Below are 15,146 nucleotides of genomic sequence, written 5' to 3' on the forward strand. Positions count from 1 at the left end.
AAATCATGATTTTTATTAATTCCCATACATTTGTTAATTCTCCTTTCTCATATATTTTATATTCCTGACTGAGCTTCAGCTACTGCTAACACTCTGTTTCCCCCCCATCCCCCACCTCCACCCTGCTGTTGCTGCTGACTAACAGAGGGATGACAGTCTTAAGCTAATAGTCATTTTTTCATAGTTCATTAGATTCAGGGCAGTGATGATGTTCCCACCCCCTGGGTGCTTTGTTGAAATTAGGCCGATGACACATGCGGTCTAAAGCAGCACCGGGCAGGTTTTGGGATTCCTGGGCCTCAAAGCTAATAATGGGGATCACCCTCTTGCTGGACAGCGCGCCTCCAAAAGGCCTGGGAGATCTGTAAATCAAAAGAAAAGCGTTAGTGTTTCATCTTAATGCATTATGTGGCTCACACAACACCATCAGATCCGGTCAATATCTCTCTACATGTTTCTGATTGAATATACGATAAGGTCTGATAAATGGCAGAGGACCACATGGGATCTGATTCAGGGTGACTCAACCTGTTCATCACCAGCTGTTCTGTCCATTAGCTGTGGACCAACTTGATGGAGGTTTCATAATTTCATCAAAACCTTAGGGGGGTGTAACTAGATCCAGCCAGAGGGGTCTCATTTTCAGAGTGACTGGCAGAAGGAGTGTGACATCAAGTATTTGGAGTGACCCGAACACAGTGCAACACATTTAATTTACAGTAAAACTGCACATTTTAGAGTGGCCTTTTATTATGGGAAGCCTAAGGCACACCTGTGCAATAATCAGGCTGGCTAATCTTCATCTTCATATGCCAAAACTGTGAGGTGGATTGCTTATCTCAGCAAAGGAGGAATGCTCACTGATTTAAACAGATTTGTGACTTGTGGAAAATAAGATAAATAGGCCTTATGTGATCTTTGAATTAAGCTCATGAACTATAGGAGCAAAAACCAAGTGCTGCATTTATATTTTTGTTCAGTATAAATTGAACCGTAGTAGCATAGTACTTAAATATTTGTGTACCTAAAATTCCCCATGACCTCTTATCCATCCATCCATTTTCTTTACTGCTTATCCTCATTAGGGTCGCGGGCTGCCGGAGCCTATCCCAGCTATCTTCGGGCGGTGGGCGGGGTACACCCTGAACCGGTCGCCAGCCAATCGCACGGCACATATAAACAAACCCATGACTTCTTATTTCAAATTAAATTTGTTCTAACATTCATCCATCCCTCCATTCATTCTCTATACTGCTTATGCTGTTAAGAGTCGTCGAAGCTGGAGCCTACCGCAGTTGATTTTGGGTGAATGGAAAACTATACCCTGGACTGGTCGCTAGTCAATCACAGGGCACATATGGAGACAGACAACCTTTCACATCTTTTTTGGAGTGCCAAATTTGTATTCCTGGCTCATGGAGGCTGCTGACCAGATGGGCAATTGCATTAATGCATTAATGCATGGATGGATTAATGGACAGTGGACAATGAATTGTTGAAAATAAATTTGTGTAGCTGCACTTTTATCCAGATCTACGTGGACTGGCTCTTTTGGGCCATGTTTTGTTGAAATTGCTTCTGCATTTTTGGTGTAATCCTGCAAACTCTGTCGTACTATTGTGTCAAAATGGCTGTTATGAAAAAGGTTGTTAAAACAACGGAACTACTGTATATCAAATTAGGAAGTGGCATACACACCCAGGACAACATAACCTCTTCGGTCATGAAGTCTGTTGTGTGTTCACCATCTGCCAAAAGGCAATATTTGTCTTTCCTCACAGAGTGGATTTATTTCACCCTGTTCCATGGTTTCAATTCTCCGTGTCTTGCGAGAGCTTTGAAAACTGAGCCCCAGTTGGCCATCTCGAGTATCGAGATTGAAAATAACCATCGTGCAGCTACCGTCCAAGGAGGTGCACAGCAGAAGCTGTCTGAATATTTAAATTGTGGAAACATGAGGTAGAGCCCAGATGATTGTGGTTGTTAGATAATTTCTTGGTCAAGGATGACCTCTTTCAACCTCTTATAATTACAGTGCCTCTAATGAACACAAACTATAGAGACAAAAATATTGAGGATATTCCACTTATTTAGTTAATCAATCTCAAATCTCACATCACACAACGAAGCTAAAATGTCAGAAAAAGTACAGCATCTATCCATGCATTTCCTTTACCGCTTATCCTCACTAGGGTTGCGGGCGTGCTGGAGCCTATCCCAGCTATCTTCTGGCGTGAGGCAGAGTACACCCTGAATCGGTCGCCAGCCAATCGCACGGCACACGAAACAAACAACCATTCGCACTCACAATCACACCTACGGGCAATTTAGATTCTTCAATCAACCTACCCTGCATGTTTTTGGGATGTGGGAGGAAACCGGAGTGCCCGGAGAATACCCACCCAGGCACGGGGAGAACATGCAAACTCCGCACAGGCGGGGCCAGGATTTGAACCCCGGTCCCCAGAACTGTGAGGCAGATGTGCTAAACCAGTCGCACACCGTGCCGCCCTAGCCAAAATATATTTCGTTAATTAGTTACAATATATGCAAGCAAAACAATGCAAGCTGTAGTCTCAAAGTGTCTGGAAACACTAGGTCATATCAAGGTAGGTATAGTAACAAAGTACAAATATAGTAACTGGACAGTAGACATGACCAGGAAAAGGAATCCCGTGAGGCGGGTGTGCTAACCTGTCATCCACTGTGCCGGCTAGTATGTAGTCCTACTGTATAATACTGACACAATGAGAGGCTCGTCTCAAATTACAAATTTACTGCCCCTTTTCTAGTGTACCGGTTCTACCCCCAACCAGCCTCGTTCTTCCCAGTGTGGTCGCTTGTCCATTAAACTTTTTCGAGGCCAAGTGGTGACTGGCACTGCTTTTCATAACCTCCGCCCGTCTGGTTCAAAAACGCAGGCTGAGGAGGGCCGTGACGTCACTATCATCTGATTGGCCGACAGATGTAGGCGTTTCTTTTAGCTCGGTGACTTGTCCTTTTCACGCTCATGGCGTCTAAAGGCCTTCCGCACACCGAGCGACACCGCCAAACCCGACTGAACTGTCGCGTAGTGTGTGTGATTTGGTGACTGTTTTCATGAGTGGCCGATCAGTCTGCCGCTGGTTTTGCCGCAATTCAAAATTTAAATTGCAGTGTTAACGTCGCCGCAGATAAGCTTTCCCTCACGGGGAAAACACATTTCTGGGTTCAGCGAGCCGCGCCGCTGCACCGTATTAAGCCATATAAATAGTATATAAAGCATCAAATATTGTTTTACATCAATACTTAACTATATTCATGATGTATAATGTACCTGTGGATCAAAAAGCCAAGCTTGTGGCCAGAATGTGCACGAACTTACGTACACGCGATCAAATATCCACACTCTCGCTTTTATTCTCACCAACACACTCTCTTTTTAGCAACCTGCTTCTTCCTTAACTATTAATCTATCTTGTTATGGTTTAAGGAATGTGATAAAGTATAAGATACTCAATACACAGTATCAAACGCCAATACAGGCTCGCCAGGCAGTCACTTGTGAAGCGCTCGAGTGCGAGGGCAACTCTACACGATGGTCCGGTCGCAGTGTACGGTGGGCCTAAAGCAGCTTTTGTTCTGTGGTCTCCTGAGGAGGTGCGGGCATATTTGTCCATATTGGCAGAAGGTGAAATAAAGCGAGATGGAAGGCGCGACGAAAAGCGAGCATGTCAACTTCTTCTTGATCCCGCTCCAATCCCGCTGACGTTTGATTGGTGCCTGTTGTAATGGAAAAGCAACGGAGGCCAGGCCAGGTCAACCGGAGGCAGAGTGGGGCCAGGCCATTGGAACTTGTAATGGAAAAGCAGTATGAAATTTAGGCCCGATAAGTCGAACACAACCTATCCAGCTGAGTTTGGACGAGAGCATGGGTAAACCCTGGACTGATCTCCACCCAATTGCGGGGCATTTTAGATGGGCATGGGCAATTTTAGTTTTTAATTAACCTCAAATGCAAGTTTTGGGAATGTGAAAGGAAGCTAGCTACCCGCAGAAAACCCAAGTGAAAATAGGGACACCTTTCCAACTCCATATAGGAATACTTTTCCTTCTAGACTGTATTGTGTTACATGAGAGGAATTACCTGTTGAAGCACCTGTAGTGGGCAAGCTGATATTTTTGTGGTAAGGGCAACTGGGCATTGAGGGGTTCCAGAAGCTCCTCATTGTCGCGCAAAGCTTCCCTCCATGGAGACCAGTAAGATCTGGGAGTCATCGTTGTGTTGAACTTCTCATGGGGAATCTCCTTCAGTGGGCCAGAATATCCTGATGGAAGAAATGTTTAATGTAAAGATGGCGTGGAATGAGGACTTGTAACAATGTCATTGTGGCCACACCAATCTAATTATAAACCCCATTAGCAGAGGTGAGTCAGACTTAAGTCGCCAATGTTATGATTTGGGACTAAAACTTGTGAAAGAACTAAATGACAAGTCTTACTTGTTTACATGTGGAACGCTCCATTTTCACAGTGAGCTGTTTGTTTTGTTTTTGAGAGATAACATATTTTTGTGTAGTGCGCAAACCTTACAACCTACCAGTATGCCATGATATGGAGTGCAGAGGCCACCTCATGAAGTATCATGGAGGTAGCTCTAAAGGTTATTAAATTTGGATTCGAGGATTATGTTTTTGATAAAATAGGGAAAAAGAGAATGGCAAAATGCAAAGTTTGCAACTCGGAGGTAACAGACACAACAACTACGACATCTAACTTCAACCGTCACTATAAAACCTACAAAAACAGGTAAGCTACAATATCTTAATGTCAATATTTAGCTAATTGATAACAAACATTAGTAATGAAGGTTTTTTATTTAATTAAGAAGCCAAGCTAGTAATAGACAATACACAGGCTGGTATTGGAACCAGTAAAAAAAACAACACCGATGTGATTGTGAAGGTGTTGGTACCGTAGAGCTAACTAATGCAAATACAGACACTGAGTGCAAAGTGGCTGATGTGCAAATATGCACAAGACGAATACGCAACACTTTAGTTTTGGCTTCCATTTTGTAATGAACAACTCGAAATATTAAGACTTTTATGCACAAAAAAGGCCTATTTCTCTCAAATATTGATCACAAATACTGTATGTCTAGATCTCTGTTAGTGAGCACTTCTCCTTTGCTGGGATAATAGATCCACTTCACAGATGTAAAATTAGTAACTTACTTGCTCAAATAAACGTTTAGTTGCAATGGGATGGATTTACCTACAATACTGTCAACAATAGGAGTCATGGTCACAAATTCTCAGCATGAATAACATACACCATGTATACAAAGTTGCAATCAAAACAATGCTTTCATTGTTTTGTGACTACAAGCAGAAACTCTACAAGCTTTGGCTTTGTCCAGGCCCCCACCATTATAGTTCGGCTGAACTAGCTATTATGCTCGTGTCACACTGCGTCGTCCATTGGGCACAGTGCAGCACTATTTACCTGGAGCGAGGACATCAGGACTGCCCTTCTTTGCTAGTGTCTTCTTAAGGTTCATGACCAGGCTATGCTTACCAGGGATAGAGAAAGCTTGGTTCTCTTTTCTTCCCTGAGGCTCTTGGATGATTTGTGGGGGGGGAACAGCCACCGGATGGGCCTGGGAAAAGAACAATTAGATTGGTTGCACTCAAAAGGTTTTAGGAGTTCAGTTTAATCATACCTTTGAGCTACGGGGGACAGAGTTCTGCAAAGTTTCCTAAAGTATGCAAGGACAGGGGTTATCCAAGCACTCCTCTGAGGCTTTTTACAACAGAAGAGCCAAGTGACGAATGTAAGATGTGCCTAATAGGACCTAACAAAACCGGCAATGTGAGATTAACCAATGCAGGAAACTGCAGTAAATGTTTTTTTTTTTTCCTATCGATAACTAAATGGACTTGAATCCGCAATTGAAGAAAGGGTAATTTTGAATCTTGCGCCTTAGACCAGTCGGCCATCCTGACGACGAATACTGTACCAGAGATTTGATATACCTTCACAATAGATCCAAGAAAAAAGAGCGGTATCAAAAAAACAAACAAAACAACAACAACAACAGCCTTTTAAAGGATTATTTGAATTTTACTGACACTGTCAGAGAGCTATTCATGTAAATCTAGCCAAAATGTTATTTTAGCCAGCCATTTTCTATAGTGGTTATCTTAAAAGAGATTAAAGATATATTTCTTTGCATAAATTGGCCATAAAATGTAGTCTGATCTTCATCAAATCACAAGAATAAACAGTCTGCTTAAACTAATCACACAAACGATTATATTTTTTATAGAGCATAACGTAAACATTCACAGGACAGGGAGGAAAAAGTCAATGAACCCTTAGATTTAATAACTGGTTGACACTCCTTTGGTAGCAATAATCTTAACCAAATGCTTCTAGTCTTTGCAGATCAGACGTGCACAACGATCAGGATGAATTCTGGACCATTCCACAAAAATGTTGCAGTTAAGCCAGATTCCTGGGATATCTCTTGGTGTCATGCCACAGCATCTCAATTGGGTTGTCTATCGGCGGTCTATGTCATGACTGGGTGGCCGGGGCTGCTGCGCCAGTCCCGTCTACGTCAAGAACTGTTTTTGCTTTCTGTGAAACGTGGATCATGACAACAGTGAAATCTGACCGTTTCCTGACCTGCTGTGGATTGCGGAACATTGCATCACCTTGCCAAAACAAAGCTATTTTCAAAGCCTGACCCTCTCAACTGTGAAGTGAACTGTCTGTCCTGGCTTAGGAAGCCAACCTTTCCGGTGGTTCGGTTTTGCACTTGCGTCCTTCACCACACTCGCCTCGTGTTAGCTATGGTGTATTTTGATTGGAGAAGAATTTGGTTATTTATGATTGTATTATTATTATTCATATTATTATTATTACTATGCATCCATCCATAGTCCAGTCACTGGAGTATTATTATTGTTATTATTATTATGATTTTATGTTTTGTGCACACCTGTGACATTTGTGAAAGCGCTGTCTAAATAAAGTTGAGTTGAGAGTTGAGTTGAGTTGAACTAGCAACCCTTTATGACTCAGTGACTGTTTTTGTCAATGTCTTTATGTCTCAAATGTGTTCTCTGTCAATTGACTGTCTGTTATCGTACTAGAGCAGCTCCAACTACCGGAGACAAATTCCTTGTGTGTTTTTTGGACATACTTGGCAAATAAAGATGATTCCACATTAGGCTGACTTTGGGCAAGAAGCAGGGTACACCTTGAACTGGATGCCAGGCATTGCACGGCATATCTATACAAGCAACCATTCACACTTACAGTCACACCTATGGGCGATTTAGAATCTTGAATGAAGGTAACACATATGGTCTTGGAATATCAAGAGAAAACACACCCACGATGCAACTGTGCTGCAAAACATTCTGAAATGTTTTTCATTAGAAGAATTTATTCTGACACAGGATGGACCTGTTACCACTGTGACTCCATCTATCCATCCCATATTTGTCTCCATGTGCCTTGGGATTGACTGGCAACCAGCCTAGTGTAACTTTCCTCTCGCGTAAAGTCAGCTAGGATATGCTCCAGCTCACCTGTGATCCTAGTGTGGACAAGCTATAGAACGTGGATGGCTGGATAATATTTTGGCTACATTTTTATATTTAAAAGAATAGTTCTGACTTTTCATGTTCTCCCCGTGCCTGTGTGGGTTTTCGCCGGGTACTCCGACTTCCTCGCCCATTCCAAAAACATACAAGGTAGGTTAACTGAAAACTCTAAATTGCTCGTAGGTGTGAATGTCAGTGCGAATGGTTGTCTGTTTCTATTTTCATTTGCAGTTGAATCAGTATCTATGAGTCATGTGTGAGGAGCCCCTCTGTGCCGTACACTCATGGCGTTGTGAGCACTGTTGGCCGCATTCTCCAGCGTGAATCTCTCAGCCCGCCTCTGCCTCTCCTGAAACATGCGAGAGCCTCGGTTGGACGGGAGGGTGAGCTCCTCTACCATCACGTCTTTTGGAACGCTGACCTTCTTCCCCAGATTCAGACGCCCTGACGTACCATGAAGACAAAAAGTGCTTTAGTAAGTGATCACACATGAGATTGCTGTGCAGAAAACATGTACAGGCGTTACATTCTAAAACATTCTAAGGTGTTACAAACACTTGTTCCATGTGCCTCCCTTTTAACTTTGAGTCCCTGCCCCTCTAAAGGTCTCTGGACGCCCCTGATATCAAGGTGGCATCGACCCGGTCCTGTGCAGATTAGATTGACTGAGCAGCACATAGAAGCTACATTCTGATTGGACAGAACATCCACATACAGTACACGCACTGCAAGCAGTGCAGCCAAGAGAAACGCAGCAAAATTAAGAGAATAGATTGTTGGAAATAAATGAATACAAATTCATGGAATACATATTAGAATTGAGGTAGCAAATGTCGGCCACCACTATTACTGAACAACAGTGGGTAGCTAATTTAAATAATATCATGCATAATTGAGTTGAAATCCACAGTTTTTGCACAGGGACTCTTCTTGTGTGCTATCGTGGCCCAGCAGAGACACTGAAATAGCCTCAAGATTATGTGAGCGGGTGTATAGTGTTTGTTGTTGTCCGGGGTTGCATGGGTAACTGGGCATATAAATAGGAATCTCGAGATGAAAGGCGTTCCTCACGAAAGGATGGCCTTATTTCCCTGTACATGATAAGTGTTTGCACAAGCCAGCGCATTCGGAGTAGCGGCCCCGGCGTGAAATCCACTGGTGGGAGTTGCATTTTGCTGAGGTTAGGGGGATGCTCTTTCAAAGCTTAGCTGGCGGGGGAACACTGGAGAACAAACACAGCGGATGGGATACTTCCTGCTGGAATGTTTGGAGAACATATCAGTGCTTTTGGGATTTCTCTGCAGTGTCTCCAGGCAGCCTTTACACTACTTGTATCACCAAGTACAGTATCATGTTCATGTGGGTCATTTGAAAGTGCGTCATCCTCATTGCTTACCTCCTCTGGCGTGTTTTAACTGCATCTGAGCCTGTAACATTCTCTGCTTGGTCACGTCATCAAGGCCTGACTGCATGAACATCATCATGCCCCTGTGATTCAAAGACATACGGCATTTGCACATGATTAGATTATCGCCATACTATCATATTTATTTTGAAACTCAGGTCTAGAAACCAAAGGCGCATGAGTGCAATATTGGCTGAATATGAGTATTATTTTATTTATTTATAAAAATAATGCTTTAGAGGAGATGTTTTAATTGCAAGGATGAATCTGAAACTAAACAATTATGTGATACATTTTTAAATTGGCTTGAGTTAGTTGCAAAGGCAGACTTTCATTAAAATTATTATTACTATTTATTATTATTGTTATTATGAGAGCTTATTTATATTTATTTAAAATATTAAAATTCTGTGTTCATTTAAAAAGTTTTATTGAAAACATTTTTTGAATCTTTTAGTGTTAGGAAGTGATTTACTTTAATTTGTCAAATTTTTATTAATGCTTGATGGCAAAATGCCACATTAAAAGACATTTTAAAAATAAGAAATAATACAATAAAAAAATAATGAATCACATTCAATTAAGGTAAATTACGAATGCTAAAAATTGATATTTCTTCTGGTTCAGGTCACTCTTCTTTTTAAATCTTGGCCTTATTATTATTATTTATATTATTATAGAAGAGCAGGGTAGTTATGTCACTAGTAACCTTGAGTTATAAGACACAAAAAGAAGACACACACCTTCATTGGGTGCTAGTGACGTGAACCGGGAGGAATTGTTTCGTTTTGTTTTGCTGAAAGCAAAACTGAAGCTTATCACGTTAAAACTTGAACATCATCATGTTATAACGTTATACTGAACTTATCACTTATAAACGTTTAAATGATCACATTAACGCGTGAAATTTATCACGTTAAAACATGAAACGTATAACGTTATTAAGTCATACGGAACGTATCACTTTAAAACATGAAATTTATCACATTAACACGTGAAATCTATCATGTTCAAACGTGGAATGTACGTTATTAAGTCCTGCTGAACTTATCACGTTAAAACGTGAACTTCATCACGTTATAACGTCAAACTGAACTTTGTTTCTGGTGTGGCAGCAATACGCTGCTGCTGTAGATCTGAAAATGCAGGATAAACACAGTTTATATATTTTTAATAACTTGCAGACAATGCTGTACACAGCATCAATTCTAATTATCTAGGCGTTAGTTTAAATATTTCTGTGTCATTGGTTGCCGATCAGTTGTTAGGATGAAACAATGTGTGAGTTACAAGCCAGGCTGCATTTGTAAACACACCAGGCAAAAATACCTAAACTGCTGCAATATTCGTAATAATGTAGTAATACAATTATTTCTCTAATATTTATGTATTCCCTGCATAGCTACATCATAGCGAAGTTTGAATACAAGACACCTGCCCAAGTTTTACTTAATCTACTTTTTTTTTTTTTTTACTTAATCCTTCTTTTATATTGCTACTTTAACATCATAATTCATCAGCCTAATCAAAACCAGTATGACTTTTATTTCAGTCTGTGTTGACTTGTAAAACATCTCCAATCTTTACAAGCTGTGCACCTGCATTATATCAAACGAGACATTCATCTTGCCTCGCAGGGGGCAGCGTTTGCATTGTACTTGTAGTTTGATTGCTTTTCTTTGTTAACTATCGAAATCAAAAGTATTCCATTGCAGCTACATTGCAGTGCAAGTAAACAACAAACTGTGTGTGTTTTGCAATCAGGAAATAGGTGTGCAGGCCAAGATTGACGGTGTGTGTTTGCAGTAATAAACTTGCATCTGCCGCCTTACCTGAGTGTCCTGCTTTCTGTCTGTCTGTGTGTGGTGTCAGAGCTGATATGGGTGGCTGTGGGGTATATCCTGAACCGGGACTGGAAGCCTCCCCACAGCAATGTGACACTCCCCAAACAGAGAAGGAATAGCCCATATAAAACTCACCCCGGAATGCCTCGGGCTCTGAGCTCACAGGGTTATTTTAACACGAGTGAGGATGGATAAATGGAGTGATAAGGGGGATGGGACAAGTATAAAGATTTTCATCCAGACCTCAAAGCGCTTTTCTAATAAAAACAGATCCTGGCTGTTTGCTTGTGAGTGCATTATAACAGCTGGTATGCTGACAGGGGCACTTGGCTGAGTTAAAATGATTCTACTATAAACACAAATATTATTACTAGTCACCTCGTTTTTTCACTTTCCTTTGTAAAATGTGCATAAACTCCTCTAAACTCTTATTAAATATCTTGGAACATGTCCTTTTATGACAATGATCATTTCAGCGCAGTCCAAAAGTGCAATTTCCTTTTCCAGTTTTCATTTATAAGTTAAAAACAAAACAAAACAAAAAGAGCATTGTCATTCTTCCTGATAAGATTGCCTAAAAAGTTTTTACCATTCTGTCAGTATTTTAGTTAAGCTGAAATTTGGGCCTGAACCCACAAGGATGCATTTTCAAGTTAAATGTTTTATTTGTAAATTGTAAAATGTAATGAGCCTCTCCCAGCTGACTTTGGGTGAAAGGCTAGGTACAACCTAGACTAGTCACCAGTCAATCGCAGGGCACATATACCATATACAAACCAGTATTACCTCCCACATTCACAGCTGCGGACAATTTAGAGTCTTTCCATTCTTACGGCGATGATTTAGCAAAATTTTGTACTCAAGTCGTAATGCCCCGTAGTCTATCTCTAACCTTTGCTCAGGTTAGTGATAGACTAGCATGTGTTCTACAGTAGCAAAGTCACAAAGAAAGATTTGTATGAAAAACCCTTTAGGCCAAGAATATAAAACAATCCCATGACAAGCAGTATGGCAATGGCTGAGTGTGCTTTCCTGTGCCGTGTGAGGACGTATTCTTACGCCACTGAGCAAAGTAGTTATCGAAATGTCAAATGTTGGTACTCCTTGTAGATGCATTTTTAAAGTCCGTATAAAGTGAAAATAAACGCCTTCTAAATTTGACACATCACAGAGAAAGGTGCTGTCAACAACACTGCCAAATTTGAATTGATAAAAAAAAGGCTCGTAAACATAAAATGAGGCTTAGAAATGATGAAAAATCAATCCTTTGTCTTCCCTTGAACACTCTCGGTGTTTCCGCTGAATGCACTGAAACCACGTCAATCAAGTACCACTACTTCGGCCTGGCAAAATGGATCTGCTTCTTCTAGCATCTTCCTCGGTGTTTCCCATAGGACTGGAATCTATTTGTGGTGGTGGGCACCCACTGGCTGGCCCGGTTGGTAGGGTCGCGGGGCATCTCTTTTTGCGTATCGATGTTTATGACCAAAACATTTTGTTTGATTTGGATTTTAATAGAATATTGTAATTTTCCTGGGGGCACGGTGGACGACTGGTTAGCACATCTGCTTCACAGTTCTGAGGACTGGGGTTCAAATCCCGTCCCCACCTGTGTTGAGTTTGCATGTTCTCCCCGTGCCTGCGTGGGTTTTCTCCGGGCACTCTGGTTTCCTCCCACATCGCAAAAACACACGTGGTAGGTTGATTGAAGACTCTGAATTGCCCATAGGTGTGGATGTGAGTGCGAATGGTTGTTTGTTTATATGTGCCCTGCGATTGGCTGGTGACCAGTTCAGGGTGTACCCCGCCTCTCGCCCGAAGATAGCTGGGATAAGCTCCAGCATGCCTGCGATCCTGGTGAGGATAAGCGGTACAGAAAATAGATGGATGGATGTAGTTTTCCTTTGATGCTAATAACAAAATACATTTAACAGCAATAAATTAATGTTGAGTTTAAACAAACACAGAATAACAAGAAATTCAATTAAAAAATACAGTCACTAACTTAAATAACTAGAAATAAATTAATGTAAACTTTAATGTCAAATTTCAATAAAAATATAATGGCTTACTTAAACAAGAAATACGTTCGGTAATCAATTAAAAGAAGCAACAAGTGTTACATTTTCTTGCAGAGTTTGCACGCTTCACTAGAGGATTGAATTTTACATGGGTTCCTAAGAAATTGCAAAGCCTTTTGAAAATTTAAGTACATAGAATCATGTCCATTCACAGATATTTTTAAGAAGGCTGCCAGATGTTTTCCTTTTAAGCGATTGCGGAGGTCAGATAACTGTCAAAACTGCTCCCATAGAAAGTTTGAAATGTTGTTTTGCTCATTAAAATGATGCTCTTACCCTATTCATTTTTGAAAAGTGAGTGTGAGAGATGCTTACTCCTTGGGGTGCTCTGTGGTGATACGCCAGCCTTTCCATGTTGTCTTTTCTGTAGCTTCAGCTCCAAACTCAACAAAGCCCTCCTCTTCTGGGCCTCTCTTAGCTGTAGGCGTGTGCTTTCTGCACAATCGAGAAAACATCTCTCAAATGTAGAGAAAGAATCAAATTACAAAATGAATTTAAAAAACAGTTATCAATAACCGGAGATATAATGCAGCTACAAAATGTATTGTCCTGTTTCACAGACTTAAACAGACATTTTGAGCCACTCTGGGTCAAATCGAGTAGTTGTGTGTTTGTTGTTTGCTGATGCAGTCATAAGAGAAAACTAATTAGGACCAGGCTTGTGCAAAGTCTCATATGTTGCTTCCGAACTAGTCGGCTCTACAGCAGTTTGGCATGTGTCCTCAGGACGAGGCTTTTTTTTTTTTTTGTGATTCGCTTGAAATAATTTTCAAATATTCATCTGTGCGAATGAGACGTCATTCGCATCAGCTAATGTGCAGATTCGCTCCCTCCAGTATGAACACGGCACGGGGTTCTACTGCCGATGCAGATGTTTAGCTTCTAGCTACGTTAACAGAGAGACAGCGTAGTATAAATTCGACCTGTTCAAACATCTGGACTTGTTTGGCGGCATATTTGTAGAGAGTTCCTTTTTTTTTTTTTTTTTTTTTTTGGTGTTACGTGTTTATCTTTGTTCTTCCGTTCGTCTGTTCGTGGCGCTGCTGGCAGCTGACTTGACTGCCAGCTTCGTCTTGAACCTCATCTTCGCTGGCAGGCCAAGCCTCGCGTCTTGGCAGAGGCAATGCATAACGCCACCCACTGACCGGCATGTAATGACACAATGAGGATGAACAGATAGCAGCAAAATCTATGAGTGGAAGCCAGAATTCACTTGTGGCGGTCTGCCATCAATAAATGTATTTGTGGGAAACCCTGTTGCTGATACCTACATATAACTACGTTGGGCAGTGAAAATATATCCGCTTAAAGCCTCCGGTGGGTGGAGTATGTTGCACTGGGTTGCAGCGGGTCTTTTCCATGCTGTGACAACGCTAAAGCGGCGAGGCTAGCCCGAAGTCCCGTTCCACACGCTGGCTGTCAACTCAGACTTTTTTTTTTAAATGAAGATCTCTGAACTCACGTTTCAGGCTGTTTATATTTTAGATTTTATCTTAACAGATTACAATGTTTAAACCACAATTAGTTTCAATTAATACATTTTAAATTTAATTTAAAAACAGTATACACACATTTTGGAATCCTGTTGGTCTTTAAAGTGGATTTTATGTACTACACAGATTGATTCACTGAGGACAGCAGACGTCTTGGAGATAAACATATTTTTCTTTTTATCTCTGTTGAGATTAGATATCGATTTTGCACCTTCCCGGCTCCACAAAGCCACCATCCCTTTTAGAAAGCCTCCAGGCCTCAAGGAGAAAATGTGGTGTCATTCAAGCTGGAAAAAACATTTCCAGACTAACTATAAAATAAGAAGATTTCTTGCTCTTTAACTCCTCTATTGTCCATTTGAACATGTTTGCCCAAGTACATAAATAAAAGCAGGGTAGACCCTCTAATTGTTTATGTCCTCTGAAAGGTGTCATCTGTGTTTGAGAGATGGCCTCCGCGGTGTGTTCTTGTCACATGGAGCTCCGCAGCCACCAGGTGCTGACAGATGACACAAGAACAATACACACCCATCCGCACCGAAGTACTTGATGTACGTAATGAGAAGCCCTTTAAAACAGTTTGCGCTGTTAGCCCTTAGATGAAACCCTATTGGGATGTCTAATCTGATGAAGCACTGAGCTCCACAGGTAGCAGCATTAATGGAAAAAGCAAGAACTGTGCAATTTATGGCTTGTTGAAATGATTGCCATAAATGAAGTCTGTA

At 41.2% G+C, this 15,146-nt stretch overlaps 1 protein-coding gene across 2 annotated transcripts; it reads right to left on the reverse strand.

Annotated features, from left to right (window-relative positions):
* Positions 1 to 133: 133 nt before the first annotated feature.
* On the reverse strand, positions 134 to 10,916 carry LOC133407988 (myozenin-2). Of its 2 annotated transcripts, none has more exons than XM_061686405.1 (6): positions 10,836 to 10,916; positions 8,995 to 9,086; positions 7,879 to 8,042; positions 5,560 to 5,641; positions 4,127 to 4,307; positions 134 to 362 (listed from the first exon to the last, which is right to left on the reverse strand). In XM_061686405.1, the coding sequence occupies exons 2-6, from the start codon at positions 9,080 to 9,082 to the stop codon at positions 179 to 181; spliced, it is 699 nt and encodes a 232-aa protein (XP_061542389.1). In that variant the 5' UTR covers positions 9,083 to 9,086; positions 10,836 to 10,916; the 3' UTR covers positions 134 to 178. The 2 variants fall into 2 exon arrangements, with proteins under 2 accessions (XP_061542389.1, XP_061542388.1); XM_061686404.1 differs by having other exon boundaries at positions 5,488 to 5,641.
* Positions 10,917 to 15,146: the final 4,230 nt, after the last annotated feature.

Source organism: Phycodurus eques, chromosome 9, assembly GCF_024500275.1.
Source record: "Phycodurus eques isolate BA_2022a chromosome 9, UOR_Pequ_1.1, whole genome shotgun sequence".
Taxonomy (NCBI): domain Eukaryota; kingdom Metazoa; phylum Chordata; class Actinopteri; order Syngnathiformes; family Syngnathidae; genus Phycodurus; species Phycodurus eques.

Bases quoted from the DNA above. Each gene is read 5' to 3' on its own strand.
- LOC133407988 (XM_061686404.1), bottom strand. From the start codon at position 9,082: ATGATGATGTTCATGCAGTCAGGCCTTGATGACGTGACCAAGCAGAGA. The intron at 5,642-7,878 runs GTACGGCACAGA...TTCTTTTCCCAG, and splicing joins GTGCTCACAACGCCATGAGT to GCCCATCCGGTGGCTGTTCC. The intron at 4,308-5,487 runs GTAAATAGTGCT...TTCTTCCATCAG, and splicing joins TCCTGATGTCCTCGCTCCAG to GATATTCTGGCCCACTGAAG.